The sequence below is a fragment of the Phoxinus phoxinus genome (genome assembly GCF_949152265.1).
Source record: "Phoxinus phoxinus genome assembly, chromosome: 3".
Taxonomy (NCBI): domain Eukaryota; kingdom Metazoa; phylum Chordata; class Actinopteri; order Cypriniformes; family Leuciscidae; genus Phoxinus; species Phoxinus phoxinus.
This window is the reverse complement of record NC_136878.1, coordinates 39,884,753-39,912,116: the sequence shown is the minus strand read 5'-3', so window position 1 is coordinate 39,912,116 and position 27,364 is coordinate 39,884,753. Positions and strand designations below refer to the sequence as shown.

Below are 27,364 nucleotides of genomic sequence, written 5' to 3'. Positions count from 1 at the left end.
TGGAACTGTGGTGATGATTTACCTTGAATACGAGCGATGAGAGTGAGTGTGAAGTGCAAATCCAGGTTGTACTAGTCAAAGGCAGTCAAGCTGTTTTAAAAAAAAAAATGGTAGCTGATTTGTTGCTGTTTCAAAGTGGCTTATCTAACCAACTAAGCTAACGACCAATTGGACCATGAATGAGTAGCTTTGGCCAGCTAGGTTACCATTGGATTTCCCAACGAGGAAATTTCACATTAGCTTGTGTCTTCACCCACAGTTCAGTGGGGAAGAAGAGGCGAAGATCAAGAGAGCTGCGGGCACATACTGCAGTAATCAGCCTTTCGCCCTGGAACTCATCAAGAGCAAACAGAAGAAAGACCAGCGCTTCAACTCCTTCATTCAGGTCAATGGCTTACTAGTCCAGTGGTTGCTTTCATAATTGTTTGTAACTCTACTTGCTTTTGGTCGTGTGTGTTTCATATCTGGCTGTTGCCAGATGGTAAATGTCCTTTTCATGTTGAAGTGTTTGTATTTCAGGAGGCGGAGAGTAACCGTAATTGTCGCAGGCTGCAGTTAAAGGACATTATTCCTGTGGAGACTCAGAGACTCACAAAGTATCCCCTTCTGCTAGAGAACATCGCCAAATACACAGGTACAGCAGCCTCTTTTAATAATAATATGTTAAATATTCAAATATATTCAAATATTATTTACCATGTCCTTTTCATTAGGAGTAATGATAATAATTTAAGTAATAAGATGTCTGCAAATCTGACAAATATTATTTACCACGTTATGTCCTTTTCATCAGCAAAAATACATATTATAATGATAATATTTTAAATATTAAAATATAAATCTGACAAAAATCTTTTTTTTTTTTTTACCATTTATGTCCGTTTCATTAGCAAAAATAAATGTTGCTATATTGCCACTGTGTTTGTGTCTGAGACTTGAGGTCTGTTTTTGTTTAGAGCGTTCACATATGAGCCAGAATTAGCGTGAACCACTCTGAGCCCTGTTTCACACATCCTGCATCTGTGTAACATCAGCAGCAGTGATGTAGTGCTATCACATTAACTGCATTTCTGCTACAGCTCAATTCAGGAAATGATGATGACATAAAATAACAGCCATAAATTATAAAATGGCCATTTGGCCAAACGCCAGTTGGCCAGTAATTATTACAAACTAAGTTGTCATGAAATGTAAATTTTGGATGGGGTAAAGCAAATCACATTGCAAGACATGTCAAATTCTCACATATTACAGAGGACCCTGAGGAGAGAAGTAAAGTGAAACGGGCTGGCGAATGCTGTCGAAAGATTCTCACTCACGTCAATCAGGAGGTGAAAGAAGCCGAGAACAAACAGGTGAGTAAATAACACAATGGGTGCCTGACCTCAGATCAGACCATATTGAACTGATCCCTGATCATCTATCGTCCCCAGAGGTTAGAGGACTACCAGAGACGACTGGACCTGTCCTCACTGAAACAGAGCGAGAACCCCATGATAGCGGAGTTTAAGGTGAGACCTCGTATTTATCTCATTGAAATCCATTTTATCAACACAACAAAAAAACAGAAGTTTGGAAAAAGCTCTATAACAAATTATCACTCGCTATCAACAAAATGATGATTTTACTCTCTATCTAGAACTTGGACTTGACTAAGAGGAAGATGGTGCATGATGGACCACTATCCTGGAAGGTTAACAAAGATAAAACTATTGGTAGGTGTGGCTTGTCACAGAATTCACCCTTGACCAAACTCAAATTAGAAATGTTTTCTACGAGTGATATCATTGAAAATATGATTTTATACCATTATCAGATGGTCATTGACATAAAGATCTCTTAAAGGTGCAGTAGCGTTCATGGCCATTAATTCTGTAGAGAAAAATGGTCTTGAAAACCTAAATTGGTGCAAGACATCTTGACTAACATTATAAGTGTACATCATATTATACAAAAGTGTATAATACGCCATTTTTAAAGTTCCCCTAATATGCTTTTTCAAAAGGGGCTTTCGCACTGAAGAAACATTTCATAGTTCCTATAACTATTAAAGTGCCCGCTTTCTTGGTATGTTTGCACCGCAGGAACGGGGAACGTATAGGAACGGGGAACACTTTTTGGGGGAACTAAATTAGCTCCTACCTCAGAGTAGGGTCTAACCCAGCACAATAGGAACTATCTGTAGCATGAGGTCAAAGTTATAGTTATATTTATATTTTTGAAGTGGTACTTGAAAAGTGCTTCAATTATTGAAAAAAAATTCTGGAAAATATTTTCTTTTCGCGCAGAATTAACACAGCAGCCCGTCTGAGATATAGAGCTATTTTGCATGGCTATGAGCATGATATTAAGTTAATTATAAGTATATAATACAACTTTCATTCTTTAGGTCAATCATATATTCATTGAAAAAATTAATTTGAATAAGGAAGGCAATATCTTTGTCATACTATCATATCAGGAGGGGGATTTCCCATGCCTGACAGCGCTGGTCAGTGGATTGATCTCTATGTAGTGAAACATCAGATAACATATGTAATTTGAGTAAAAAAAAACAAATAAAAATAATAACAATATTGTTTTATAAGTGCTGATTGTAATCCTTGAAAGTCCTGGAATTTAATTTTACAGAATCTTTACGAACCGTTACATACACAAACAGCTATCTAACACACTACATGAAAGTAGTGTCCGATAAATCATAATGGGGGCACTTTAATGTAATATTATTGTGAAATGATTACATATGGTATGTGTGTGTGCAGAGCTGTACACGTTGCTGCTGGAAGATATATTGGTGCTACTTCAGAGGCAAGATGAGAAGCTGATCTTAAAATGCCACAGTAAGAATCTAGCGGGCACCGCTGAGACCAAACACATCTTCAGCCCCATCATCAAACTCAGCACTGTGATGGTGCGCTCGGTCGCCACCGGTAAGGAGCTCTGCTTTTCAAAACAGATAAGACATTGTATATGGACATGTATCCGATCATACTTTTGAACAAAACCTCAAAAATCATGTCTTCCATAATCAACTGAACTATAAAAGGTGTTTAATGGCTTCTAGATTCAAATAAAAGCAGATTCAAGGCTTTGTTGGAATAACATTATTGTCTGAATGTATTACAGACAACAGGTCATTCTTTGTACTGTCGATGTCTGATAATGGAGCCCAGATCTATGAACTGATGGCCCAGACTGTATCTGAGCAGAAGACGTGAGTACTGATCTTTTTACCTATAGTTCCTTTTTGCCAAGACAACATCTATAATTTTAAGTTTTTCCAATGCAAACACATGATTTACTCCAGCAACAAAACGATAGAGATGCCTCTGAGGATTACAAAACTTTTTGAAGTGCCAAGTTGAGAAAAACAGTTTTCATTTTATCGAAAAGGGTGAATAGCCTATAAGAACCAGTGTGACAAACAATGGTACATTCATTCATAACTCTGTTTACACGAAACACCGTAAGTCATCCATTGTCAGTTATAACTGTAGTAACTACTAGTACGTACCTATTTCAATATGCAAAAATATGACCCAATCATAGCAGTGAGCTTTTATTTTCAAGTCTTGAATGCGATACGTCCATCAACATGGAGTGTTTGAAAAAGAGCGTCAAAAACAGGATAAATTATACATTCTTATAAATTAGGATGTAAAAGTCTTGATAACAATATAAGTGGACCTTAAAAATGCAGCTCATGACCCCTACCTGTTTTGATTGTTTGATCTTCCAAACACTAGGTGGCAGTGTTTGATCACACAAAGAGCTGACTGCATGAAGACCAAACTACACAACATCATTCCATTACCTCAGGCTGAGTGAGTTTAAGGTTTCTACATCATTTATATAGTTGTATAGGCAGTGAGTTAATGTGATAACATGACATGTTTTGCAGTGGGGAGCGTGAAGAGGTCGAGTTGATCAACTCGGGTGTTCAGAAACTAAACAAAGACGCTGAGCCCATTTCTTTAGGGAGCATTCAGTCTCCAGGTAAAACATTTTTTGTTTGTTTGTTATTTCATTTAATTCCACTCAGGATGTTGTGCAGTGCATTTACCTGTCTGGCATTCATTTGCTTCAGTAATTCATTTAATCATCAGCATAAAGTCTGGTCTGCATTGCTCACTTTAACCGGCAGAGACCATCTCACTGTTGTACAGCAACTAGTGACAGATTTTTAAGATGTGTAATGCTAGTAAATATGAAATGGATACTACAGTAGAATGTGAGCAAATAAAGTGGTAGTTCATTCAAATATGAACATAATGCACTTGTTTGACTGCTAAAATATGGCAATTGGCAGAACACATCCAGTATCCATTTGTAGATATATAAGGGGTCTTTCACACTTGGCACATTTGCTGCTGTCTGAATCTGGGTGCAATTGTTCCCATTGGTAGGGGGTGTTGGACTGGTTTCACACTTACTTGATTCTTTTGAACCTCAGTGCATTTGCGTTCATCTTGCACCATCACAAACGTGCATGATGGAAAGCAGAACGCAGGTCAATATATTAAATTTGGTGCCATTATGTGCTGCAGAGTGAACGAAACTTGTCTACAGTAGAGCTGTACGATTCTGGATAAATTGAGAATCACAATTTTTTTTGTTTCAAAACGAGATCACGATTCTCCCAGGATTCTAAACCGACAACTAAACAAAATAACCAATTGCTGCAGTGACTAAATATTAATTGCTGCAGTGTATTTAAATTATTGAAAAAAAAATATCGGTTTGAATGAATGATTCGATGACTCACTCATAAATATTTAATATGTTTCATTACTGGATGAATCAGCATATCTGAACAAATCTTTTGAATGAATGATTCAATGACAAATAATTTTTTTAACAGTCACTTGTTGACTTGCCAACCTAGTTGCGTAATGATGTAATCGCTATTTGAAGCACCAAGATACTTTTTCAAAAGGTGATTGACTCTATTTTGATTGCTTCCGTAGGCATCAGTGTTTATATCCGAACGTTAATGTTCTGGTTTGAATTTGTCAAAGGTTTAATAGACATGGCCGAATCGTTGTCATTTAGGAATATGATCATGTTGCTGGTGTTTGAGATTGCGATCTTTTAACGATTAATCGTGCAGTTGTAGTCTACATGAAGGCTTGCAAATGGACTTCTGAGGAGACAGCAGATTGTGAGCCATTCATTTGCCGCTCTGATTCACTCACTGCGCGATTTACACTGCACACTCACTCTCGCTCATATTCAAGGTAAATCATCACCGATGTCATACCTCACGTGTTTTGTTGAATTAATGACGTCATCGGTTACTTTCATATTCCATTGCAACCGGAATAAGAACACGTCCTACGGGTAGTGTGGGGTTCGGTACCGTGGTGCACTCCCCGGTCCACATTATAGCTTTCAATTTACCAAATTTTCATGCGAACCATGCTACTTTTCAAACTAAACTACCAGTGTGAAAGCCCCCTAATACGCATGGAAATCTAGTTTATTTGGCTAGGAGCCTCGTAAATATGTTTCAGAATTGTTTTCTTCAATTTTGTTGTAAATTTTCCTTAGAAAAAGATGACACTGAGGTCATGTCTACTGAGGTCATGTCCACTGAGGTCATGTCAACCCCGCCATCTAGTACCAACCCGTTTGAGACCAAATCTGATGAGGAGGATGAAGAGGAAGAAAACTCAGTACCGGATCAGGCTGAAGATAATGTAGAGTCGGTGGTGGCTGAAATTACCGATCGACTGACATTACTGAAGCAGCGCTCGAGACTGGGCATCGCCATAGATGAGGACGAGGCCGAGGCCTTTGAGCTCCAGCCACTCAGAGCTGATGAAGCTCTCCGAACACGTGAGTAGAAGACTCGACTGCTACGAGCTATCCCTCTCGTGTAACTGAAACCTTCATTCAGATAGGGACAACTTAAACTCAGCAAATCAACTTCTGGGATTAGCTGTAGCCCGATAAATCTGTAGCACTGTTACGACACGTCAATGTAATCATTGATGCTGATTAGGAAAACAGATCGATTCGACACACCCATGCTGAATGAAAGGAACACTGGACAACTAGTTGTCTACCATGTATTATAATGTGATAGCCACACTTAACTAGATAATTATGATGGGTTTAGTTTACTCTCAGAGCTGTAGAAATTATTTGCGTTCATCCGAAGAACCTTCTGAGTTGGGTGTGAAATGCGAGGCATTTAAAGTCGTCGTTGTTAGTTGTTTAACTCTTTTCCTCTGATTAAAAAAAAAACCTTTATGGATCTGGATCGGATTCAGAACGTTGATCAAAACATAGATTGAGTAGATTGAGTCCATCAACACTCGCAGTCCTATAGCTCGTCCTGGGTCGATGTTTCATTCGGTTTTGATTTATATGCTGTTTAAAGTTGATGATTGTATTATTTTACATCTTCTTCTTTGATTCCGTACTCTTTCAGAAGATGTGTAATAGCGCCCCCTACCATATAACAGTGAAAACACAGAAAGCTGGAAAATTCCATCTGTCATAGGGAGAGTTAACTAAATAATTAATTGACTAATTATAAAGTAATCAATAGATTTATCGTAAAAAAAAATGTAAGCGATTTTCAAATGAATTGTTAGTTGCAGCCCTATATATCTGTCAATTTCTCATCTCATTTCTGTGTGTTTTTTAGTGGCGACACTGAGGCAGCTCCTGATCAACCACATGTCCAGTCAGGAGGACACAGACAGAGACCCCGAGAGAGGAGAGCAACGGGAACACGTGGCGAGGACGGGTTCTCAGCAGGGGCCGGAGAACAGCGCTGCGATCGGGTCCACTGTTGAGAACGGCTCAGAGAGGGGCGAGAACAGAGGGGAGAACGCACAGGAACTGCCCTCCGGAGACACGGGCTTCTTTGAGACGTCTGAGGATTGTGGTGTGTATTTGTCCTGTTTTTCATCAGGAATGGCCTTTATTTTATGATAATGCACAGCTGACCGCACATTATTCTGCTTATTGTATGAATACGTAATTTGACTACGTAACACATTAGACTACAGAGTAAAGCAAGACACCTGAAACTAGCATATTTAGGACATTGATTGTGTGGGACAACCATACATTTTAAAGTTCAATTATTTTATTTATTTATTTTTATTTATTCAATTATTTTAATTACATTATTTTAACTAAATTACCAAAAGTACTTTATCGTAGGTTATGCTTTAGTTCTAATGAGCACCATTATGCCACTAGACATGCTACAGAGGGTAGGTTTATACTACCCAACGTAAAAACTAATTATGGAAAGAGGACTATGTTGTATAGAGCCATGTCCGGTTGGAACACTTTGCCCAGAGACATTGTTAATGCACACAGTAAATATCAGTTTAAAGTCCTTTTAAAAAGGCATTTGATCATAAATTAAATGTATTGCAAATGGTAAATTGTTATTCCACTATAAATTCTTGCTTACAGTATTATGACGAAATTGTATTATTGTAACAGAAGATTACTTCATATCTCAGAATTATGACTAAACTAGGTCTGGTGTATATGAGTGTGTGTTGGGATTAGTATGTAGGTATGTGTGAGCAGGGGTGTGGTATTTTTAATTGCATTAGTGTTTTGTTTTGCAAAATATAATGCATTGAAAGTTGGTGTATAAGTCTTGTTAGTGGTATGTTGGATTGTATCGACTCCAGGAAGAGTAGCTGCTTGTGTGCAGCTAATGGAGATCAAAATAAATAAATAAAAAATAAAATAAAAAAAGTCGCTTTGGATAAAAGCGTCTGCCAAATGCATAAATGCAAATGTAATCTTGGCCTCATGTACTACCTTTATTTGGCACAAATCCAAATGTGTGCACTTTGCATGCTTGATTTATTCTTTGGAAAATACTGTAGTTTACACTAACTCTGTAAGGAGGCAAGTACGCATGTTTGGAAGCAGCCTACTTTTTGCACTACATTTACATTTTCTGTTGACATAACATGTAACCATTGGTCCCATTCTCTGGCAGTCTCTGCAGGCAGTTACATGGTGCTGGAGGTGTATGGAGGCTCAGCTGAGAGCAGCACAGATGATGACGTGCAGGGCAACAGCGGGGAGCCAGTGGCCGGGGGAGACTCAGGCATCGACTTGAAGAAGCTCCTCTCTTCCTCCTCTCAGAGCAGCGGAGGACCTAACCTCAACAGACAGATCATGACCCACATACGTCTACTACAGGCCAACCTGCAGCACCTGAAGGTGACGTGCTGCCCACCAAGAAAACCGCTCACGAATAGACACATATACAATGACCAAGAAGTATTTAGAGACTTGTGTCTCACTTAAAATGTATCAATTTATATTATATAACATGCCAAAACCAAGTGGCATCTGCTAGATATTTTCTCAAAAGTAAGTTTACTTTTCAGGGACAATTATACTGTATTTTAAAGGTACATTTTGTAACTTGTGGCCCTCTAGCGGTAAAAAAAAGGCATTTCAAATGTTTTCTACATAGCAAGAAGTTACATAGTGCACCTTTAATCAACTGGTGTTTGGGTGGTTCTAGTGGATGTATGAAGTCAGTTCTTACAGAGTAACTACAGGTCACATTACCTATAAACATGTTGTTTGACAACCAGGAAGTGTCACAATACTATGTCTATGGAAGCTTGTTTCCACCATGGTATAAAAAAAGGTAATTGCGACTTTTTAAACGTGTCACAATTCAGACTTTTTTCTCAGTTTATATCTCACAATTCTGAGGGAGGAAAAAATCTGAATTGCGAGTTATAAACTTGAAATTGAGAGAAATAAAGTCTGAATTGTGAGATATAAATTCCACTGTGGTAGAAACAAGCTTCATTACAATACTGTCTTTTACTTTCCTTTATATTGTTTTACTATTATTTAAAAACCTAACTTTATTTTCCAATCGTAACAAAAAATTGTGTTGTCTAATTCAGTTTTCAAGGGAGATTCTAGAGGGTCCCTGGAGAAGTTGAGAGACTATGGTTTATGAAACGCATTTTAACAGTAACCCCTCATTTACACTGCATACGTGTGCGGCGCATTGTGGCTGCGACACGGCTACCGGAGCGGATCGCGCCCATTCTAGTCAATGCTTGTGTTTACACCGGCCGCGACGCGGCGCGTTTCAGAAGCTTCCCAGAAGCGGCTCTCCGTGCTGCTTCGCTAAATATAGGCGCCTAGTCTATTAAACCATAATAATAAAACGGGTACATGCCTGTTTGGCTCAGGTCACAAATTTGAAAAAATACTCAATTCTGTTTTTTGTTTTGTTTTTTTCTTCAGGATACAGAAATCAAGTATAACCAGCTACGCCAAAGGCTATCAGAGGAAACCGCTACTGACACAGAGGAAAACAAAGGTAGTGCAGCTTTTGTCCTTCCTGCCGGTGGTTTGGTGTTGTGCTGTCATTATAAATGCCCTAAAAGAGCTTTCATTTCATAGTTCTCTTGTTTCTTTATCCTTCTTTCAGATAAAAGTTAGTGAAGTGGAGCTCTTTCTGTTTATTGAGACAGGAGGAGACACAGAGACACTGGGCTGCTCCAGCCCTGCTCCTCTTGAAACAATGCTCATGCACGGGACCGAATGAACAGATCTGGAGATTCTGTTCACACTCACGCAACAGGACGACCCCAATCACTCGCTCCAAATCGCTGCACACCAGCGGAGACAAGCGCACGTCATGGTACTTTGAGAACGATTGCCATGCAAGGAAGTTTCATCGCCTCTCACTCGACCATCTTTATTGAGGACAGAAGACAATTCGTTCCTTGAGCAACCCTCCATCATTGTCAAAACCATGCTGTCCCAAAGAACAACATTGGATGGGAAAGAAAACCACAAGAATTGAGGGTAAATGTAAGCGTGGATCTACAAAATGCCCCTAGGTTGCATGAATTTTTTTCATGAAGTTTCATTGGCTAATATTGACTCATCCAATCAAAGTACAACTTGAATGGTCACATGATCTTTTGCTTGGGTAGCTCCTCAGATCTTTGACCTCACTAGCATATGTGCTTAATAACGATGACAGTGTGATTAGTTCAGACAGATATTCACATAAACCGAATGCCTGACTTGTTTCGATCTGGCATGTGGTGTATGTGACGTAGAAACCATCAGCAGTGAGTGGCGTCGGAAACTTCAGCTCGAAGTCCTGTAACACTAGCCATCACGTGAGCCGTCTCAAAGGGGAACGGGCAACGTTTGCGGACTGACGATGAAGGCAAATGATACTAGTATGGAAATGAGTCTGAGGAATGGCTGACGATTGTGGTGGTGTCTCTCATTCCTCCTCTCTTAATAAACCACATGCTATTTAATGAAGCTACTGAAAGCGTTTTCTCTGGCCCGCGGCCATGGGAAAACCGGACCTTTCGCAATGTCGTCGGGTCGGGCTGACGCGACATATTTCCGGCAGCTCGGCCCGACCCATCTTTCGGATTTTCTTGGTTTTGAGAATGAAGTTAAATAGAAAGAAGCTTCAACGCAGGAACTTGATGAAGACCCTTAATGGTCCATTTTAAATGTAATGTATTGTACAATTATGACCAACACTGCATCTCTTACAGAGACTCGTTTTTTCCTCTTCTTCTTTTGCATTCTAAAGCGTTCAGTCATGTATTATTTTAACAGAAACTACTAAAAAAAAGAAGAAAAATAAAAGACTGCAAGGTATCCTTTAATATTAATGTAATCTGTATTTTTATTATTCTGTCTAGACGTTTGAGGTATTTTATTATATTATTGAACATTAATATGGTCTTGGCTTTCTGTTGAGAACATGAAATAGCTCTAATAGATGAGATTCTATTCAATTTGACTGAACTGATGTATTGTTCCAAATGGAAAGAAGATATTGCACATTGTGTCTTCATTTTATCACATTTACATTTAAGGAGAGTGGGAAGGATATTTTGTTTTGGATTTATGACCAAAAAAAGGAAATTACACATCTGTAGCAAAAAAAATGTATTCAATAAACTGGAAACACAAATGGTGCTGTTCATTTTTCGTACAAATTCTTTATAACGACTTTCACATTCACAAACTTAAACGAACCATAATTTGTGTCCAATTGAAGCATGTTACTGCCTTCAACAGCCCTTTGCAGTTATTCTCAATATGAGAAAAGTAATATTTACACAATTTTTCTGGCCTTCAGCCAGTGTAATTGGTGAATCAATTTCATAACTCTCCATTACTGAGGCCTTTTTGCTTCTTTGTTGCTTTCCCATCATCTTTCCACTTCCTCTTCCCTCTCGTTTTTGCCTCTTCCTCCCTGAACTGATTCCTGCGGGGGGAAATGTGTCAGTAAGAACGACTGAATGAAATGCGCCTGCTGTTTGTGCTGAAGTTAGCGCTCACCTAGACTGCCAGCGCCTGCCACTATTCCACACGCGTCCGAAAGACGGCAGCCAGTTGGCGTCAGTGTGTGAGCTGTGGTCAAAGTTCGCACCCACACGGTTGGGCGGAAGCTTCTTGAGCTTCTCTTGCTCCTCTGTGATTCAACAAGATTCCTTATTCATAACATACACAGTATATACAGAATACAACTTGCATTTGAACGTAAACCTGGTTAACTTGACTGTGCTAAAAATATAAAGAGAAGGATAAACAAAAGTAATAATGAAAAAAGTGCAATAAATGAGAACCATAGAAGAAAAACGATGACTGTGGAAGAATGTTTTTTAATAGGGCTGTTGATGTAACGCATTAATTAGTTATGGAAAATAACGCGATTAAAATTACATTTCATACAGTTGATTGGTGATGGACATGAAGCAGGCCAACAACTCACTGTGTGATAAAACTGTTAGAATGCCCCTAAAAAAGATATTGGGGGGAAAAATGCCCCTGAATGAGACCAAACTGGTTTGGTTTATACATATCTAAATACTAAATTTAGATGCAGCTTCTGAAAAAAAATCATGGCCCTTGTAGCCTAAAAAGTTTATGTATTTATGTTGAATCTTTTTGTAATGCTTTTCTCACAGAAATTTTAGAAATGACAGAAACGTCAATCTTTTGGTGATAATTTCTCAGCCAAATTTGATGCAATTAATTAGATTCATGTACATATATAATATATATAAGTTCATAGCACTTTTGTGAAAAAAGAAAAGGAACGACATGAGGGTGAGTAAATTAAGATAATTTCCATGTTTGGGTGATCTGTTCCTTTAAAGGAATGGTTCACCCAAAAATGAAAATTAGCCCATGATTCACTCACCCTCAATCATAGGTGTATATGACAATCATCTTAAAATATGTCCTGGCTCTTCCAAGCTTTATACTGGCAGTGAATGGACGTTTCTGTTTTGAAGTCCATAAGCGCATCTATGATTAAAATGCTCCACACGTCTCCGGGGGGTTAATAAAAAGGCAGTTATATAAGCCATTATAAAGCTTGGAAGAGCCAGGATATTTTTTTAATATAACTCCGATTGTATTAGTCTGAAAGAGGAATGTCATGTACACCTAGGATGACTTGAGGGTGAGTAAATCATGGGCTAATTTTCCTTTTTGGGTGAACTATCCCTTTTAGAATTGCATTGGTGAAAGGAAGTGTTTTGCACAGAGATCTTCTCTTTAATATAAACCCAGCCAAAAACAACAAGCATGACCATGAAAGTGAAGTACATACTGTGTTTGAGAAACTCCTGAATTGAGGGGCCCATTTCCTGCGGCCCTTCATCTGGCTCCTCCAATAGCCACGGCGGAACAGCGCCTGCACGTCAACACAGCATGTTCAGTATTACACCTGGGTATTGACAATATGATTCAATTCATTTGGATATAGTAAATTTTTCTCTAATTATTCTGAACTAATTCTGCTACCGGTATACAGGGAACCCTGTCTGTTGGTACATTACTTAAAGGTTACCATAAATTATTGATTTGTATCCAATCATTTAAAGTTGGCATGAAACAAATGTTGAAATAGTCTTTTCTTCCCTATCGTGACAGAATGAAACAGCTTCTCAAACTAGAAAAAAAAATGTAGGGCGGGACTTGATTTTGTCCAAAAAGAGAATTGATTTGCTATTCCTGTGATGTCATGTGAGTGACAGGTTGCTGCTTTACTCACCAGTATGAACATTTCCACAGCTGGACGAGTTCTGCAAATACAGACAGCAAACCAAAGGTGATGTCTGACCTCGTTTATTAATCTAATCAATAATTGTAGTATGTATATAGTGCAAGACAAAATACCTGGTAACCAATGAAAGTTAATCCAAATCCTGGCTCGCTCCGATGACAGTGGGAGGCCTCATGATCCTCGTGGCTCGGCCCGGGCTGTGCCTCCATTTCATAAGATCGACTGTGGGAACTTCTTATCAAACATCAAAACTCATGCTTTAGGCATTACAAACTCCCATTCTGACCATCAAATGACACGAAACCAGCAATTTATATTGGTCAATACTGGAAAATGCATACTGGTGTTAGTCAAAAGTTTGGACACTCATTCATTATTTATTATCATACTTTTCCACATTTTATTATAATAGTACAGTCATAAAAACTATTAATTATGCAGAGTTTAAAAATGTTAAAGAAATTAAAATCCATAAAAAAAAAACTAAATTCATATAGGTTAATGTATATTTTGTTAATGTATATTTTGTCTGCAAAACCAATTTCACACGTCCACACTTTTGACTACTTTTGTATGCATGTATAAAGATTATGGATGCACCAATCAATTTGCATCAGTATTTCTAGTAACGCTACATCTAGTAACACTTTAAATATATTAAACTACCCCTAAAGACAGAAGCATCATAAATACATTTTAAACCATTTGCTTTCTACTCTACTCCGTACATTGACAATAAAGTTGAATAAAATCTTACGTATAACGGATGTAATCTTTTATCGGTTTATCCGTTTCGCAATCTCTGCATTAACTGCATGGTATTGGATACATGTAAATCACACCTAACATATACAATACCTATCAAGAGTTTGGGGTCATGTGATGTTTTTTTAAATGTTTTAAAAAAATTATCTTAATGCTCACCAATATGGAAGCTAGTTTCCGCAACAGAATATATATATTTAGATTTCCTTTCTCTGAATTGTGAGATATAAACTCGCAATTGCAAGTTATAAGTCCAATTCTGAGGGAATCAAAATTCTGACATTTTCTTACAATAGCGAGTTTATATCTCACAATTCTGACTTTATAACACGCAATTACCAGTTCATATCATGCAATTCTGAGAAAGAAAAAAAATTATCACAAATACTTTCTTTTTTTTATGACGGAAACAAGCTTCAATAGACCAAGACTGCTTTTTTTCTATCGAATTTTCAGCATTATTACTCTTCAATACAGTCTTCGGTGTCACATGACCCTTCAGAAATCATTCTAATTTGCTGCTCGAGAAACATTTCTTATCGATTATAAAAAAATATTAAGCAGAACAATTGTTTTAATTTTATTAATGTTAGAAACTTTTTCAAAATTTGATTAATGTAAAGTATTTATTCGCAACAAACATCTTTTGTAACATTATCAATTATTATTTAATGCATCCATGCGGAGTAATTTTTTATTTTATTTTATTACCTTAAACTTTTGAACTCAAGTGTATTGGAATGGATATTGGAGGTATTGGAGCATTTTGGTAAATGAGTATTGGTGCATCCCTCACGTTTCAGAATAACACTGATCATAATATTTTACCTGGCTGTTGGTTTATTGCTGTAATGGTCCAGTTCAGCAGGTTGTAGCAGTTCTGGATCCGGCTAAGTTTGATTCAGGAAAAGTCAATAGTAATGGTCCATGTTGCTTTAACATCATTTTCCCAACAGAGGAATTACTTTGACAAATGCATGCTGTTTTTAAAAATGATCATTAACACTGGGGTTTGAAAAAGGCACAAAAACGTTTTCAGTTAATATTTTCATTGCACAAACAGAAAAGACGAGTACTGAGATATGGATACGCTTGGAGCATCCCAGGAAAACAAACCTCTGATAATGACTGAAGGACCTCCAGTCTGTGCTGCTCCTGAGATCGGATCACTGCAGCTTGCTGAGGAAGAGAGAAGAGAAGAAGAAACATAGATATGGTGCAACTAACCATTAACAACACAAAGAACCTGTAAAATGTCTTTACCTGTTTAATAAACACATCCTCTTTTTCCTCAAACTGTTCAAGAGCCTTGGAAACCTCAGACTTGAATCTACAATAAAGGCATTCTTCGTTTATTTCTCTGTAGAACATCTGAAAATCTTTTACAGTATCAGAATAATTATGTTCTAAATGCTATCATGATCACAGCCATTTCCCAAAACACAAATAAGCAAGACAGCTACCTCTCAGTTTCCTCTTCTGTTGTGATAAACTTGTCTCGTAGTTTGAGATCTGCTTTATTGTCCCAGCAGAACTTGTGTGTGTTTTTCCTGTGCTCTGGGCTGAAATGAAAAGCGCTCTGTGAATTCACTGCAAGCTCTCCATGCGCATCTCAAATATTTTCGTGTGTGTGTGTGTGATCTTACGTGCTCATGTGCTCCAGCAGTCCTCCATACAGCACGGTGATGTTACTGTCAGTCACGTGTTTCTGCACCTCCAGCGCGCAGCAGTAACACCAGAACTTCACGTCATGATGGGGACTGTATTTCTCCACCTGAGGATTTTTGATGGTCCTCCGTGCTTCTTTGACCTGTAATAACATATGGGACTGTTATATATGTGCAGACGCAGAGATTATCTTGTTTATTTCAGGTAGTGGCTCCAAATAGTACTTCGACACTCAAGTCATAGGCTACTTGTCACAGCACATCTCTTCAGTGGGTTGTACTGTTATTTAATGTGTTTTTGGATTGTTCTGCTTACGAAACACTGTAAAACTATAGACAAAAAACAAACAAACATGAGCTGTGGAAAGTTATAAGTGATCCAGGAGCTTTACACAGCGGATGCCATTGAAAACACGGTGTGTGTCTATCCCTCACAGCCTCTCTGTCATGGCGCTGCACTGAATAATGTAACGTTATATGAAAGCTTGTTTCCTCCACGGAATTAAAACTTAACGGTAACTTTTAATTGTCACTTTTCTCACACAATTATGACTTTTTACATCTAAAACAGAGCTGTGAGATATAAATGAACAATAAAAAGGTAAAAGGTAAGTTTAAGTTATAACGTTACATGACTTTCTCAGAATTCTGATATTAAAAATTCGCAAACTAACGTTAACGTTAACGTACTTTTTATTATTATTATTCTTTGGCGGAAACAAGCTAACGTTACCATACCAAAAGAAAAAAGTAGTATATTGTTGTCTGCAATCAGCAGACCCATTCATAAATATTGATGTTAACTATGAACTGAACTGACTTCATTACAGCCACTAAAATCGCTTTGGCTTGATTAAAATTAAATTCAAAAACGGCTCACTCTCTTTGGATGTTTTGTTATTTAATACAATAAAATTCGAACATTATCTGTGACTTAAGTGCCTAAATCGTATTTTGGAGCCACTGTAGCAGTATCGTCAGCTAGCCTAGTTGTTTAACGTGTAGTCAGCGCACTTACCTTATCCATGAATTTGACAAGAATCACTTTAAGTTTACTCTGGTGGCTTTTCCCATGAATGTGTCCTTTTCCAGAAAAATCAGTTTTTCCGCAGATCGAGCAATAAAATGCACCCATTTGACTGCTGCTGTGGGTTTGTTTCTTTAGCCACTGAGAGCAAGCGCTAGCATGTTTTCTTCTTTTCTTCTTCTGTTGTGTTTTCTGGCGGTTGGCAAACCAGCTTGAGGTGCACTTCCGCCACCTACTGGGATGGAGTGTGAAGCCTCGATGAACGAAAGGATAAAAAAAATAAAAATAAAAATAAATCTTTCTAATCGAATCTTTATCTCTTAAATATTTTAGAAGAATATCGTACACCCTTAACTGTTTCTGTGCATTCTGAAATATATTCTGAACTGTAATTACATTAATTATTAATTATCTTAATTTTTCAACATGCTGATTTCTTTCTCTTTTATATGCCTCACAGTGTAAAATAACATGTTCAACTGTTTCTGATTTTCCACAATAAATGCAGCAGTCTGTCTCACACTTTCCTATAATATAATGGAGGTTAGTGTGTTATACGGAGCCTGGTCATAACAGTATATTTTCTTCTGTTTCTATACCCTTCTATCAATCCCCACTTTAGGTTGAATGCTGAATAGGTGTCTCCCTTTTTACTCTTTATTCCATTCTTCTTGCTACATATTTCCAACTGTCTTAATAATATATTTTACTTCTGTTTTAGCCTACTTAATGCCACACATTTCTATATCAACCTCCCCTCTTCCCAATGCTGACTTGGCTTGTCCACCACCTTATTCTCTTTTATTCTTAGGCTACAGAATCCAGACAAATTCTACTCTTTCTCCCGTTTGATTAATTCTATATAAATTCTGTAACATTTCACATAAAATATCCTATCTTGAATTTGATTTCCCACTATTTAAACTGTGTAATGCTGAGTCTGAACATATACTAGCCTACATTTAATGGATGAATTAGGTATTACTACTGTTGAGCTTATTTTTATGATTTTGTTTTTTGTTTGTTTTATGAATCATCAATTTCTTCCCATTATCTATTAAATAAGTCCTAGAATAGCCTAACTTGTTCCAACCCTTACTTGTAGTTCTATTAATCAAAAGGTCCATTATCCAATTATACATTTTTCCTTGATTCCCATTTTATCTCATTTTATTAAAAGTCCCTCTTTCCAAAGCATATCATCAGCCTTTTATTATCAAAGAAAACCCTTACCTCTTTATTCACTATTGCCTTTCTAATTTCAGATTCTAAACGTATTGCCTCTATTGTATTACGGTCTTTTCTAAAGTCACTCTGATATGAGCATAATAGCCTTTACCTTTCGATTACATTTAATCTGGTTATTATCATTCTTTCCATCACTGCATAAATTAGATAAAGCTATTGTTCTATAATTTGATGCTATTGAGTGGTCCTTTCCAGGATTTGCAATTGGAATTACCACACCATTTTTCCAAGAAGTAGGGAGTTTTTACAACTCCCAAATCTTATTTAAAAAATAAAAAACCCTCTAAAATAAAGTTCAGAGATATACATCTGATAGATGTTTTATAATTTCATAACATAATTCATCTTTTTCTGAAGATGTTTCACCCCTTGTAACATCTGCTTCCGTTCATACATTGTAAAATGTTTGTCCAATGCATCCAGGTGGCACTTTTTCGAACCAATACATACTGTAAGGATTGCACCTCACTGCAGTACACGAGATCCAGGGGGCGGAGCTGGATCCAGATCTAAGGGATGGAGATTGGTAGGTTTAGGGGTGGGTTTAGGGATCAGGGGGTGGAGGTGGTTATAGGTTTAGGGGTGGGTTTAGGGATCAGGGGGTGGAGGTGGTTATAGGTTTAGGGGTGGGTTTAGGGATCAGGGGGTGGAGGTGGTTATAGGTTTAGGGGTGGGTTTAGGGATCAGGGGGTGGAGGTGGTTATAGGTTTAGGGGTGGGTTTAGGGATCAGGGGGTGGAGGTGGTTATAGGTTTAGGGGTGGGTTTAGGGATCAGGGGGTGGAGGTGGTTATAGGTTTAGGGGTGGGTTTAGGGATCAGGGGGTGGAGGTGGTTATAGGTTTAGGGGTAGGTTTAGGGATCAGGGGGTGGAGGTGGTTATAGGTTTAGGGGTAGGTTTAGGGATCAGGGGGTGGAGGTGGTTATAGGTTTAGGGGTAGGTTTAGGGATCAGGGGGTGGAGGTGGTTATAGGTTTAGGGGTGGGTTTAGGGATCAGGGGGTGGAGGTGGTTATAGGTTTAGGGGTGGGTTTAGGGATCAGGGGGTGGAGGTGGTTATAGGTTTAGGGGTAGGTTTAGGGATCAGGGGTGGAGGTGGTTATAGGTTTAGGGGTGGGTTTAGGGATCAGGGGGTGGAGGTGGTTATAGGTTTAGGGGTAGGTGTAGGTACTTTTCGAACCAATGTAAGGATTGCAAGATGTTTCAGTTGCACCTCACTGCAGTACACGAGATCCAGGGGGCGGAGCTGGATCCAGACCTAAGGGGTGGAGATTGGTAGGTTTAGGGGTGGGGTTAGGGATCAGGGGGTGGAGATGGGTAGGTTTATGGATTAGGCGGTGGAGATGGGTAGGTTTAGGGGTGGGGTTAGGGATCAGGGGGTGGAGATGGGTAGGTTTATGGATTAGGCGGTGGAGATGGGTAGGTTTAGGGGTGGGTTTAGGGATCAGGGGGTGGAGATGGGTAGGTTTAGGGGTGGGGTTAGGGATCAGGGGGTGGAGATGGGTAGGTTTATGGATCGGGGGGGGGGAGATGGGTAGGTTTAGGGGTGGGGTTAGGGATCAGGGGGTGTAGATGGGTAGGTTTAGGGATTAGGGGGTGGAGATGGGTAGGTTTAGGGTTAGGGGGTGGAGATGGGTAGGTTTAGGGATCAGGGGGTGGAGATGGGTAGGTTTAGGGATCAGGGGGTGGAGATGGGTAGGTTTATGGATTAGGGGGGGGAGATGGGTAGGTTCAGGGGTGGGGTTAGGGATCAGGGGGTGGAGATGGGTAGGTTTAGGGATTAGGGGGTGGAGATGGGTAGGTTTAGGGATCAGGGGGTGGAGATGGGTAGGTTTAGGGATCAGGGGGTGGAGATGGGTAGGTTTAGGGATCAGGGGGTGGAGATGGGTAGGTTTAGGGATCAGGGGGTGGAGATGGGTAGGTTTAGGGATCAGGGGGTGGAGATGGGTAGGTTTAGGGATTAGGGGGTGGAGATGGGTAGGTTTAGGGATCAGGGGGTGGAGATCGGTAGGTTTAGGGGTGGGTTAGGGATTAGGGGGTGGAGATGGGTAGGTTTAGGGATCAGGGGGTGGAGATCGGTAGGTTTAGGGATTAGGGGGTGGAGATGGGTAGGTTTAGGGGTGGGTTAGGGATTAGGGGGTGGAGATGGGTAGGTTTAGGGATCAGGGGGTGGAGATCGGTAGGTTTAGGGGTGGGTTAGGGATTAGGGGGTGGAGATGGGTAGGTTTAGGGATTAGGGGGTGGAGATGGGTAGGTTTAGGGATCAGGGGGTGGAGATCGGTAGGTTTAGGGGTGGGGTTAGGGATCAGGGGGTGGAGATGGTTAGGTTTAGGTATATGAAAGGTGAGAGTTGGAGGATCTGGATCCAATTCCTCCCCCTGGATTTCGTGTTCTGCAGTGAGGACCATCTTTCCCAAACACAGAGACATTTTATGTTGTCAATAATGCAGCATTGCCGTCTTGTGGTTGGGGTATGTAAATAAAACTTTTTTTTAACCCTTATTAAATCTCTTGAAACAACAAACAGCAAACATGGAAATGGATATACTCAATGCTGCATTCTGATCAGAAATATATAATAGTATTCTGAAATACTACTAGAATTAACAACAGATATTTATTTTTGAAAAGGTTAACATGTCATTACTGGGATTGTAAAGTGGCACATGATCCTTCAGAAATCATATGCTGATTTTGTGCTCAAGAAACATTTATTATCAAGGTTTAAAAAGTTTGAGAAAGAACGGTTCTTTTGAATATTTTAGTTATTTAGCATTATTAGTAGTTATTTTCATGTTAAGTAATCCTTTAAGGAAATAAAGAAACTACAATAACATGCATTAGTTTATTTAATAAGGCACAATGGGTAATTTGAGGGAAAAGGAAACAGGCACACAAAAAGAAAACAATTACATAAATAACGAAATTACAGAAAGAAAAGCTGATGACATTCACAAGTTCATAAAGAAGAATAAATCATAGCAGGCCCTGCCATCCAGCTTGATCTCCTCATTTTTCAGTGGTCAAAGTAGGATTACAGCTCCAACAACGCTTGGATCATATCTGAGACAGACAACATCGAGAGTGAGGTCAGATCAACAGAATGCGGCTCATTTCAGCGCTCGACGCTCACCTGGATAGTTCATGCTCCTCTTCAGCATTCTGAAGGAATCTCCTGTGAGTGTGTGGATCTCATCTCTCAGTCTCTGCCGGCCGTCCAGAGTGAGATGCCACAGACACGACTTCCTCTTGCCATCTCCAGACACCTGCTGTGGGGTCTTCTTAAAACTGTTGCTGAAACACAGATTATGTCGGATTGTGTTTTTCCACCCGTCCGGAGCTGTGATGAAAAAGGGGAAGTGCTCTCTAGAAAGACAGTGAAAGAAAATGGGATGAGAACACAGCTAAAAAGTAAATCAACAGGAAAGAAAAAAAATGTATTTGCACGCGTGTGTGTGTGTGGGGGGGGGCGTGGTTTGGGTCTGTCAAGTCAAAAGTTTGGAAACATTACAATTTCTTTTTTGAAAAGAAACTTTTCAAGAAAGTTTTTGAAAGAATTCTTGAAATATTATAAATTAAAGGGGAGGTTAATATTTCACTTTTCTAACTTTAGTGTGTAATGTTGCTGTTTGAGCATAAACAACATCTGCAAAGTTACGACGCTCAAAAGTTCAAAGAAAGGGAGATATTTTCTTTTAAAAAAATTGCTTAAGGAGTACAACAAACGGCGGGTAGGGACTACACTACACAACATTCCTCCTGGGTTAGTGACATCACTAACCCTAAAATTTACATAAACCCCGCCCCCGGAACACGATTTATAGATCATCAAGACAGAATATGCCAATTAAGTACTCAATTCATCAACTAACCATTCAGAAATGTTGTCTACATGTTGTCACTTCTTGAGTCTCTCCATCTTTCATCATACACAAAACGGTGCATTTTTGCTCACCCTCAAAAAGTGACAACATGCTATATAAAAATATCTGTGGGGTATTTTGAGCTAAAACTTCACATACACACTGGATCTGGAGACATCAAAGACTTATTTTACATTTTGTGAAAAGGGCATTATACCACCCTTTTATTTGTATTTGAATACATTTTAAAATGTAATTTACTCCTTTGTCATGATCCTTCGCAAATCTTATGCTGATTTTTCTATTATGTTGAAAACAGTTTTTGCTGCTCAACATTGTGGAAATGCTAATATTTTTTCCAGGATTCTTTGATGAATAGAAAGTTCAATGAACAGCATTTCTTAAATCTATTAAAGCATTTATTAAATAGAAATCGGTTTTAACATTATAAATGTCTATCACTTTTGATACATTTAATGCATCATTGATGAATAAAGTATTGATCTTTTTTAATGTATTAAAATAGAAAACAACCATTTAAAATTGTAATAATATTTCACAATATTACGGTTTTACACTATTTTTGATTACGGTAAATAAATGCAGCCCTGGTGAGCATAAGACAAACACAATTGTAATATTTTTGAACTTTTGACTGGTTTTTTATATGTTAGGGATACACTATGAAAATTTTGGCCAATATTGATAACCAATAATTCTTTATATTCGAAAGCCGATAACAGATATATTGACCGATAAATTTAAATACAAATTTTGGTATCATTTTTTGAGAGCCTGATTACAAAAACAAAAGTCTCACCATTAAAAGCCATGACCCAAGCACACAATTATAATATTCGCATTACAATTTTATGTAGACAGACTTGCACTGTACATGTTCCAATCATATTTCAAGCGCTTCAAAAACATCATGGCGAACATCTGAAGCGTCTCGGCTGAAGGAAATAATCCATTACCTATCGACTTTAAGATATCAGCCTAATTTCATATAGGGCCGATAAAGTTGATATTAAAAATGAAAAGATATCGGTCGATACCGATTTGGTGGCCGATATAACCAACCCTGCTATAGATATATCATCTATACTTTTGGAGTTGGTTCAAATCAAATACCCTATACTTGTGTAAACGAGCATTGGCACCTGGTGAAGTTATAGATCTGCTGTACGTTGAGACTGCCGTGTCGGCTGCTGCTGAGAGCCATGGCGATGAGGATGCAGTAGTTCACAGGAGGCCGAGGCCATCCGCCACTCTTCAGGTTCAGGCTGTCCTGCAGTGCTCTCTGAAGCCTTCTGTTCTGAGTCAGACCCAGTTTGCGAGGGGACGCTTTAGGAGTCCTCGCCTTCCGAGCACCCTTCACCTTACGGCAAACAGGCACGTCTACAGAGGAAGCGTCATCTTCATCTGTCAACTGGGACAAGGTGGAAACGTTCAGGTTTGCTTGACAGTATATTAACGTAGCAAACAAAGCATGTTTTACTCATACCTGATACTCGCTGGAGAGGGAGGTGTCGTGTATTGACTCATTCAGGCAGGTCTCATCAGGCAGGATCACTCGACGCACACTTTTCTCCTGGGGTGTGGTGGTTCTTGGCGCCGTTGACAGCGCTGTTAGTTTTGGGGGTGTTGGGGCTTTTGGGTAATTACTAGGGTATTTTATGGGGCAGGCTAAACTGGGATTCACCATCAACCACAGATTAGGTTGTATTTCGGGCTCTTTAAAAGACAGAAACAATTATGTTTGAAGGGCACAGTGACAAGACTTTTGAAGAAAGTTGAAGAGTTGAAAAAGAAAAAAGGAATGTACACAAGATTCCTATCAGAATGTCTTTCATAATTTGGAACCAATCAGAAAGGAGCCTCAATTAATTTTTTTCAGAGAATCAAAGAACTGCCAACTGTCAAAGAAAGAAGGCTAATTTCCAGATAATATTTGAATACATTTTTTATTTGGAAAATAAACATGAAATGAAAATTTAAATAAATAATAATAAATAAAAAATTAAATTAAATTAAATATTATAAAAAATAAACATGAAAATATATGTAATAAAATAAACTTGAAATGAGATTTTTAATACATAAACTTAAAATATGAAAAAAAATAAGATTTAAAACAAATGAATAAACTTGAAAGGCAATTATAAATAGAAAAAAACAAAGAAATTAAATATTATAAAAATAAACATGAAAATAAACTTGAAATGACATTAAATAAATAAAATAAACCTTTGTGAAAAAATAAAAATAATTCTCATAGACTGGGATATATGCGTTTTGTTCCTTTAAATGGTGTAGTAGGATATTATATTAGGCTAGTAATCATGGTGATGTGACGGAAGAACACACACCTCTGGCGCTGAGCGGGGGCTGGAAACTCCTGTGAGCTGCTACTGGTGCTACTGGTAATGATCTTCTGGAGATTCTGGCGTAGTGCCACTGCGCCAGATACTGGTCAGTCCGCTTGTCATCTGCCAAACCACGACACTTCAGTGATACTCAACAAACGACCCTTTTTCGCAGACTCGAGTGAATTACTCACTGAAATTAGGTCTAGGCCTATATTACCGTGGTAAAACTGATCAGTCGTCGTCGTTAACTTGATTTCTTCGTTCATGTCCCAGTCATGTAAGCCGCTGGTTAAATGAAGGTCGAGAATTTTGCTTTTGGATTGAAGCTGTAAATACATTTTGTCGACTATTTTAGAATAGCCAGCAAAACGTGTGTAAATAAAGCCCAGAAGGCCTATCTTTTTTTATTCAAATAAATGTGTCGTTGACTCGTTGTATCAATTAAGACTTCACCTGTGGCAATATCGTTCATTTTAACAGGTGGGAATCATTAAGCTTATTAGGAATCAAGAGTGTTTTCATTGATCACACTGGGGCCATTCTAAAATCAGTTCGTCTTTTATAGGCTACGTATATTTTGACAACAACAAAAAACGGTGTTAAACATTTCCACACTGGGTTTGTTGACCGGGAAGAGATTACCTACAGTTCAAACAGCTTAGGCTACATGTTCACATTTTGTGAAAACATGCCCGCTATATTGACACTGATTTGAGTGGAATGCCATTATTTGAAATATCTCAAATTAAAAAATAAAAATATTCCACAACATAATTGGTGATAAATGAGCTATACATAGGCTACCTATAAAACGGGGCACTAACCTAATATTTCTGAAAAATACACCTCTCCTGAGAAAAGAGTTCAACCTTTCAGTTGAAACCACTTATGGTAAAGGTTCAGTTGCTGTTCACTTATGGTAAAGAAACTCATGTCAAAAAAAAAAAAAAAAACTACAAACAGAAAACCATGTTTAAGGAACAAATTTTATTTGAAAAGCAATACACCATTCAGTTTATAGGCTTTCTCAATTTTCTAAAGGTAGCTATCTACAATGCGTTTGAATTATTTTGGAAGTTAAATAGATTTCATGAAGTGTTATTGAAGTGAATCACATTGAGAACACACTAATAATGAGTCCAGCCACGAGGGCCACCATAGCCAAAGACAGAATGACGGTGATGACCACCATGGCTCCACTGCGTGCCGGGAGACCACTGTTTATCTGTTGATAATCAATGACTGGAAAAAAGACAAACAGACAATATTACATAGTCATCTCACAATACAAGCTTGAGAGTCATTCTTTACATTTGTTGATATGATAAAAGATGTATCATGATAAAATTGGTACGTGTATCATTTATTACAAGCAGCTTATTTAAAATCACAGAAAGTCTATTAGGCCTACCGGTGGTAGTCGTATCAGTCAAGACTTTGCTGGTATCCTTTTCAATTGCGTACATCATGCTGAAAGATAAAGGCATTTATAATGAGATTTGATTTGCTGAGTGATGGTCATACACAGACACACGTTGGGTTTTAATTTTTTGTATACAAGGCATAATGATTTGTATACAAATTGTATATCCCTTTATGCTAACCCTACTCATAAACCCAACTATCACAGAAAACTTGCATTTTTACATTTTAAAAAACTTCACTTAGTATGATTTCTAAGCTGCTTTCCTCTTGGGGACCAAAAAATGTCCCCACAAGGACAAGAATTCCGGAAATTGTAATATCATATTGCACATACTTGTAAGTTGTTCCGTTTTTTAGGCCTGTCAGAAGGTACCCCGGCTGACTGACAGGACAAGATGGAACCGTGAAAGGCTCTGTGTCTGCAAGACACACAAGTCATAATGCTTAATCTTCAGACAATGTCATGTGAACCAAATTCAGGATGAAAGCGAAGCATACTTGTTTCTTTGCTGGGCAGTTCTGTGTACAGCAGTTCAGCGAACTTGTTTCCATAAGTAGAGCAGTCAGGCAGTTTCAGTAGAAAAGAGTTTGGGAATCTGCCCGCCACCACCCCGTCTGTTTCAGGATTCAGCACTTTAATAGGGATTTCTAAAAAGCAAACAATAATCAAAGCCTTTGAATAAACACTTACTAAATGTATTTAAATATTTACTGGCAACAAATATTAAGCAACAGTAGTTTAGTGCTATAAAAAGTTATTATTTTTACCTGCAAAGTTTAGGGAACACAACGCCCCCAGGATGAAGAGCACAGTCAGCATATTGTCCTGTAGAGTTCAGGTGTGTGCACGACTCACAATGCTCTGGGTAAAACTGTGGGATGGGAAATAAAATAATAACAGTATGGCTGAAAACCAGACAAGCAGGACTTGAACGATATGATTGAGCCAATCATTGACCACAGAAAACAGGTCTGTCCAGGTGTGTATAAAATAGCAGCCCTTCCCTTCGATACACCTTAGGGAGGCCTTCAATCTGGAATGCATGTTCTAACTGACACCGTAAATCCTTTATTATATTGACTAGTTGAACGACAATGACTAATATTCATTACGTCATGTTTTTCCAAACCCCTATGGCTTTCTTTGTTATGTGGAACACAAAATGATGAATCTTCAAGCTTCGAAAGTACCATAAACAACCTATATTCCACATCACCTTCTGAAGTCATACGATAGCTTTGTGGAACAAACAGACCAAAACATTTCTTTATTATTTCAAGCGTGGCTTCTTGTGCATGGCAATGGCAATCTCTCTATTGTCGCTATGCTTATAAGTTCAAAGTTATACTTTATCATCTGTCGTTCTGTCATTTAAAGTCACCATGAAATCAAAATGGATAATTCTTATTTTTATGGAATGTTGCAGTATTTATTATAAATGATTTGTCCATTGTTATTAATTATTTTAATTGAAATAAAGAAAAAAAAATATGCCCATAACGTGCTCCAGCGCTGTAATATTTATTTGGGGTGAAACTGGTACCCACACTGGTACCTTTCCCACAGTATATAAGCAGGTTTAGATAACCCCACTGCTTAAGAAACCCACTCTAAACCCAGCACTTTTAGAAATGTACAGACTGGTATCCCCTTTTCCATTTATTGCTAAAACACTTGAACGTGTTGTGTTCTACCAAGTCTCTACCTTCCACAGAACAATCTCCTGGACAACAACCAATCTGGATTCAAAAGTGGCCACTCAACTGAGACGGCCCTGCTCTCAGCTATTGAAGCTCTGAGACTGGCAGGAGCAGCTTCCAAACCCTCAGTACTCATCTTACTCAGCTTTTGACACAGTTAACCACCAGATCTTCCTGTCAATCCTCATGACGAAGGGCATCCTAGAAAAACCA

General features: G+C 38.4%; 4 protein-coding genes across 6 annotated transcripts in view; 1 reads left to right on the top strand and 3 right to left on the bottom strand.

Moving 5' to 3' along the window:
* arhgef12b (Rho guanine nucleotide exchange factor (GEF) 12b) overlaps window positions 1-10,972 on the top strand; it is a 72,785-nt gene extending 61,813 nt beyond the window's left edge. For both annotated transcript variants that reach the window (XM_079606019.1, XM_079606020.1), the window contains 14 exons: window positions 260-385; window positions 520-634; window positions 1,255-1,355; window positions 1,434-1,511; window positions 1,640-1,715; window positions 2,766-2,933; window positions 3,130-3,217; window positions 3,750-3,827; window positions 3,905-3,999; window positions 5,554-5,841; window positions 6,659-6,901; window positions 7,988-8,214; window positions 9,271-9,346; window positions 9,458-10,972. In XM_079606019.1, coding sequence (XP_079462145.1) covers window positions 260-385; window positions 520-634; window positions 1,255-1,355; window positions 1,434-1,511; window positions 1,640-1,715; window positions 2,766-2,933; window positions 3,130-3,217; window positions 3,750-3,827; window positions 3,905-3,999; window positions 5,554-5,841; window positions 6,659-6,901; window positions 7,988-8,214; window positions 9,271-9,346; window positions 9,458-9,468 — 1,770 coding nt within the window. In that variant the 3' untranslated portion in view covers window positions 9,469-10,972. The remainder of the gene's footprint in view (window positions 1-259; window positions 386-519; window positions 635-1,254; window positions 1,356-1,433; window positions 1,512-1,639; window positions 1,716-2,765; window positions 2,934-3,129; window positions 3,218-3,749; window positions 3,828-3,904; window positions 4,000-5,553; window positions 5,842-6,658; window positions 6,902-7,987; window positions 8,215-9,270; window positions 9,347-9,457) is intronic.
* Window positions 10,942-16,782, bottom strand: cenatac (centrosomal AT-AC splicing factor). Of its 2 annotated transcripts, none has more exons than XM_079606038.1 (11): window positions 16,538-16,782; window positions 15,499-15,662; window positions 15,316-15,414; window positions 15,116-15,182; window positions 14,969-15,031; window positions 14,681-14,742; window positions 13,201-13,318; window positions 13,076-13,106; window positions 12,632-12,715; window positions 11,353-11,485; window positions 10,942-11,278 (listed from the first exon to the last, which is right to left on the bottom strand). In XM_079606038.1, the coding sequence occupies exons 1-11, from the start codon at window positions 16,652-16,654 to the stop codon at window positions 11,173-11,175; spliced, it is 1,044 nt and encodes a 347-aa protein (XP_079462164.1). In that variant the 5' UTR covers window positions 16,655-16,782; the 3' UTR covers window positions 10,942-11,172. The 2 variants fall into 2 exon arrangements, with proteins under 2 accessions (XP_079462164.1, XP_079462163.1); XM_079606037.1 differs by having other exon boundaries at window positions 13,201-13,321; window positions 16,538-16,731.
* Window positions 16,783-20,182: 3,400 nt separating this feature from the next.
* On the bottom strand, window positions 20,183-24,498 carry foxr1 (forkhead box R1). Its single transcript, XM_079606039.1, has 6 exons — window positions 24,243-24,498; window positions 24,026-24,145; window positions 23,161-23,390; window positions 22,817-23,085; window positions 20,924-21,156; window positions 20,183-20,853 (listed from the first exon to the last, which is right to left on the bottom strand). Exons 1-6 carry the CDS (start codon window positions 24,361-24,363, stop codon window positions 20,825-20,827), a joined length of 1,002 nt encoding a protein of 333 aa, XP_079462165.1. The 5' UTR covers window positions 24,364-24,498; the 3' UTR covers window positions 20,183-20,824.
* Window positions 24,499-24,993: 495 nt separating this feature from the next.
* On the bottom strand, window positions 24,994-26,374 carry upk2 (uroplakin 2). Its single transcript, XM_079606045.1, has 5 exons — window positions 26,219-26,374; window positions 25,949-26,098; window positions 25,785-25,869; window positions 25,437-25,495; window positions 24,994-25,267 (listed from the first exon to the last, which is right to left on the bottom strand). Exons 1-5 carry the CDS (start codon window positions 26,268-26,270, stop codon window positions 25,137-25,139), a joined length of 477 nt encoding a protein of 158 aa, XP_079462171.1. The 5' UTR covers window positions 26,271-26,374; the 3' UTR covers window positions 24,994-25,136.
* Between the last annotated feature and the right edge of the window lie 990 nt (window positions 26,375-27,364).

Excerpts from the sequence above, each read along its gene's own strand:
- foxr1 (XM_079606039.1), bottom strand. The coding sequence starts at position 24,363 with ATGTATTTACAGCTTCAATCCAAAAGCAAAATTCTCGACCTTCATTTA. Across the intron at positions 23,086-23,160 it reads CCCTCTCCAGCGAGTATCAG|TTGACAGATGAAGATGACGC; the intron begins GTATGAGTAAAA and ends ACCTTGTCCCAG. Across the intron at positions 21,157-22,816 it reads CAGATCTATAACTTCACCAG|AGAGCACTTCCCCTTTTTCA; the intron begins GTGCCAATGCTC and ends CTGTCTTTCTAG.
- upk2 (XM_079606045.1), bottom strand. The coding sequence starts at position 26,270 with ATGCTGACTGTGCTCTTCATCCTGGGGGCGTTGTGTTCCCTAAACTTT. Across the intron at positions 26,099-26,218 it reads GTGTTCCCTAAACTTTGCAG|AAATCCCTATTAAAGTGCTG; the intron begins GTAAAAATAATA and ends TTTGCTTTTTAG. Across the intron at positions 25,268-25,436 it reads GACTGATACGACTACCACCG|TCATTGATTATCAACAGATA; the intron begins GTAGGCCTAATA and ends TCTTTTTTCCAG.
- cenatac (XM_079606037.1), bottom strand. The coding sequence starts at position 16,654 with ATGGGTGCATTTTATTGCTCGATCTGCGGAAAAACTGATTTTTCTGGA. Across the intron at positions 14,743-14,968 it reads TCCTTCAGTCATTATCAGAG|CCGGATCCAGAACTGCTACA; the intron begins GTTTGTTTTCCT and ends AATCAAACTTAG. Across the intron at positions 13,322-14,680 it reads AGCAATAAACCAACAGCCAG|AAGTTCCCACAGTCGATCTT; the intron begins GTAAAATATTAT and ends ATGTTTGATAAG.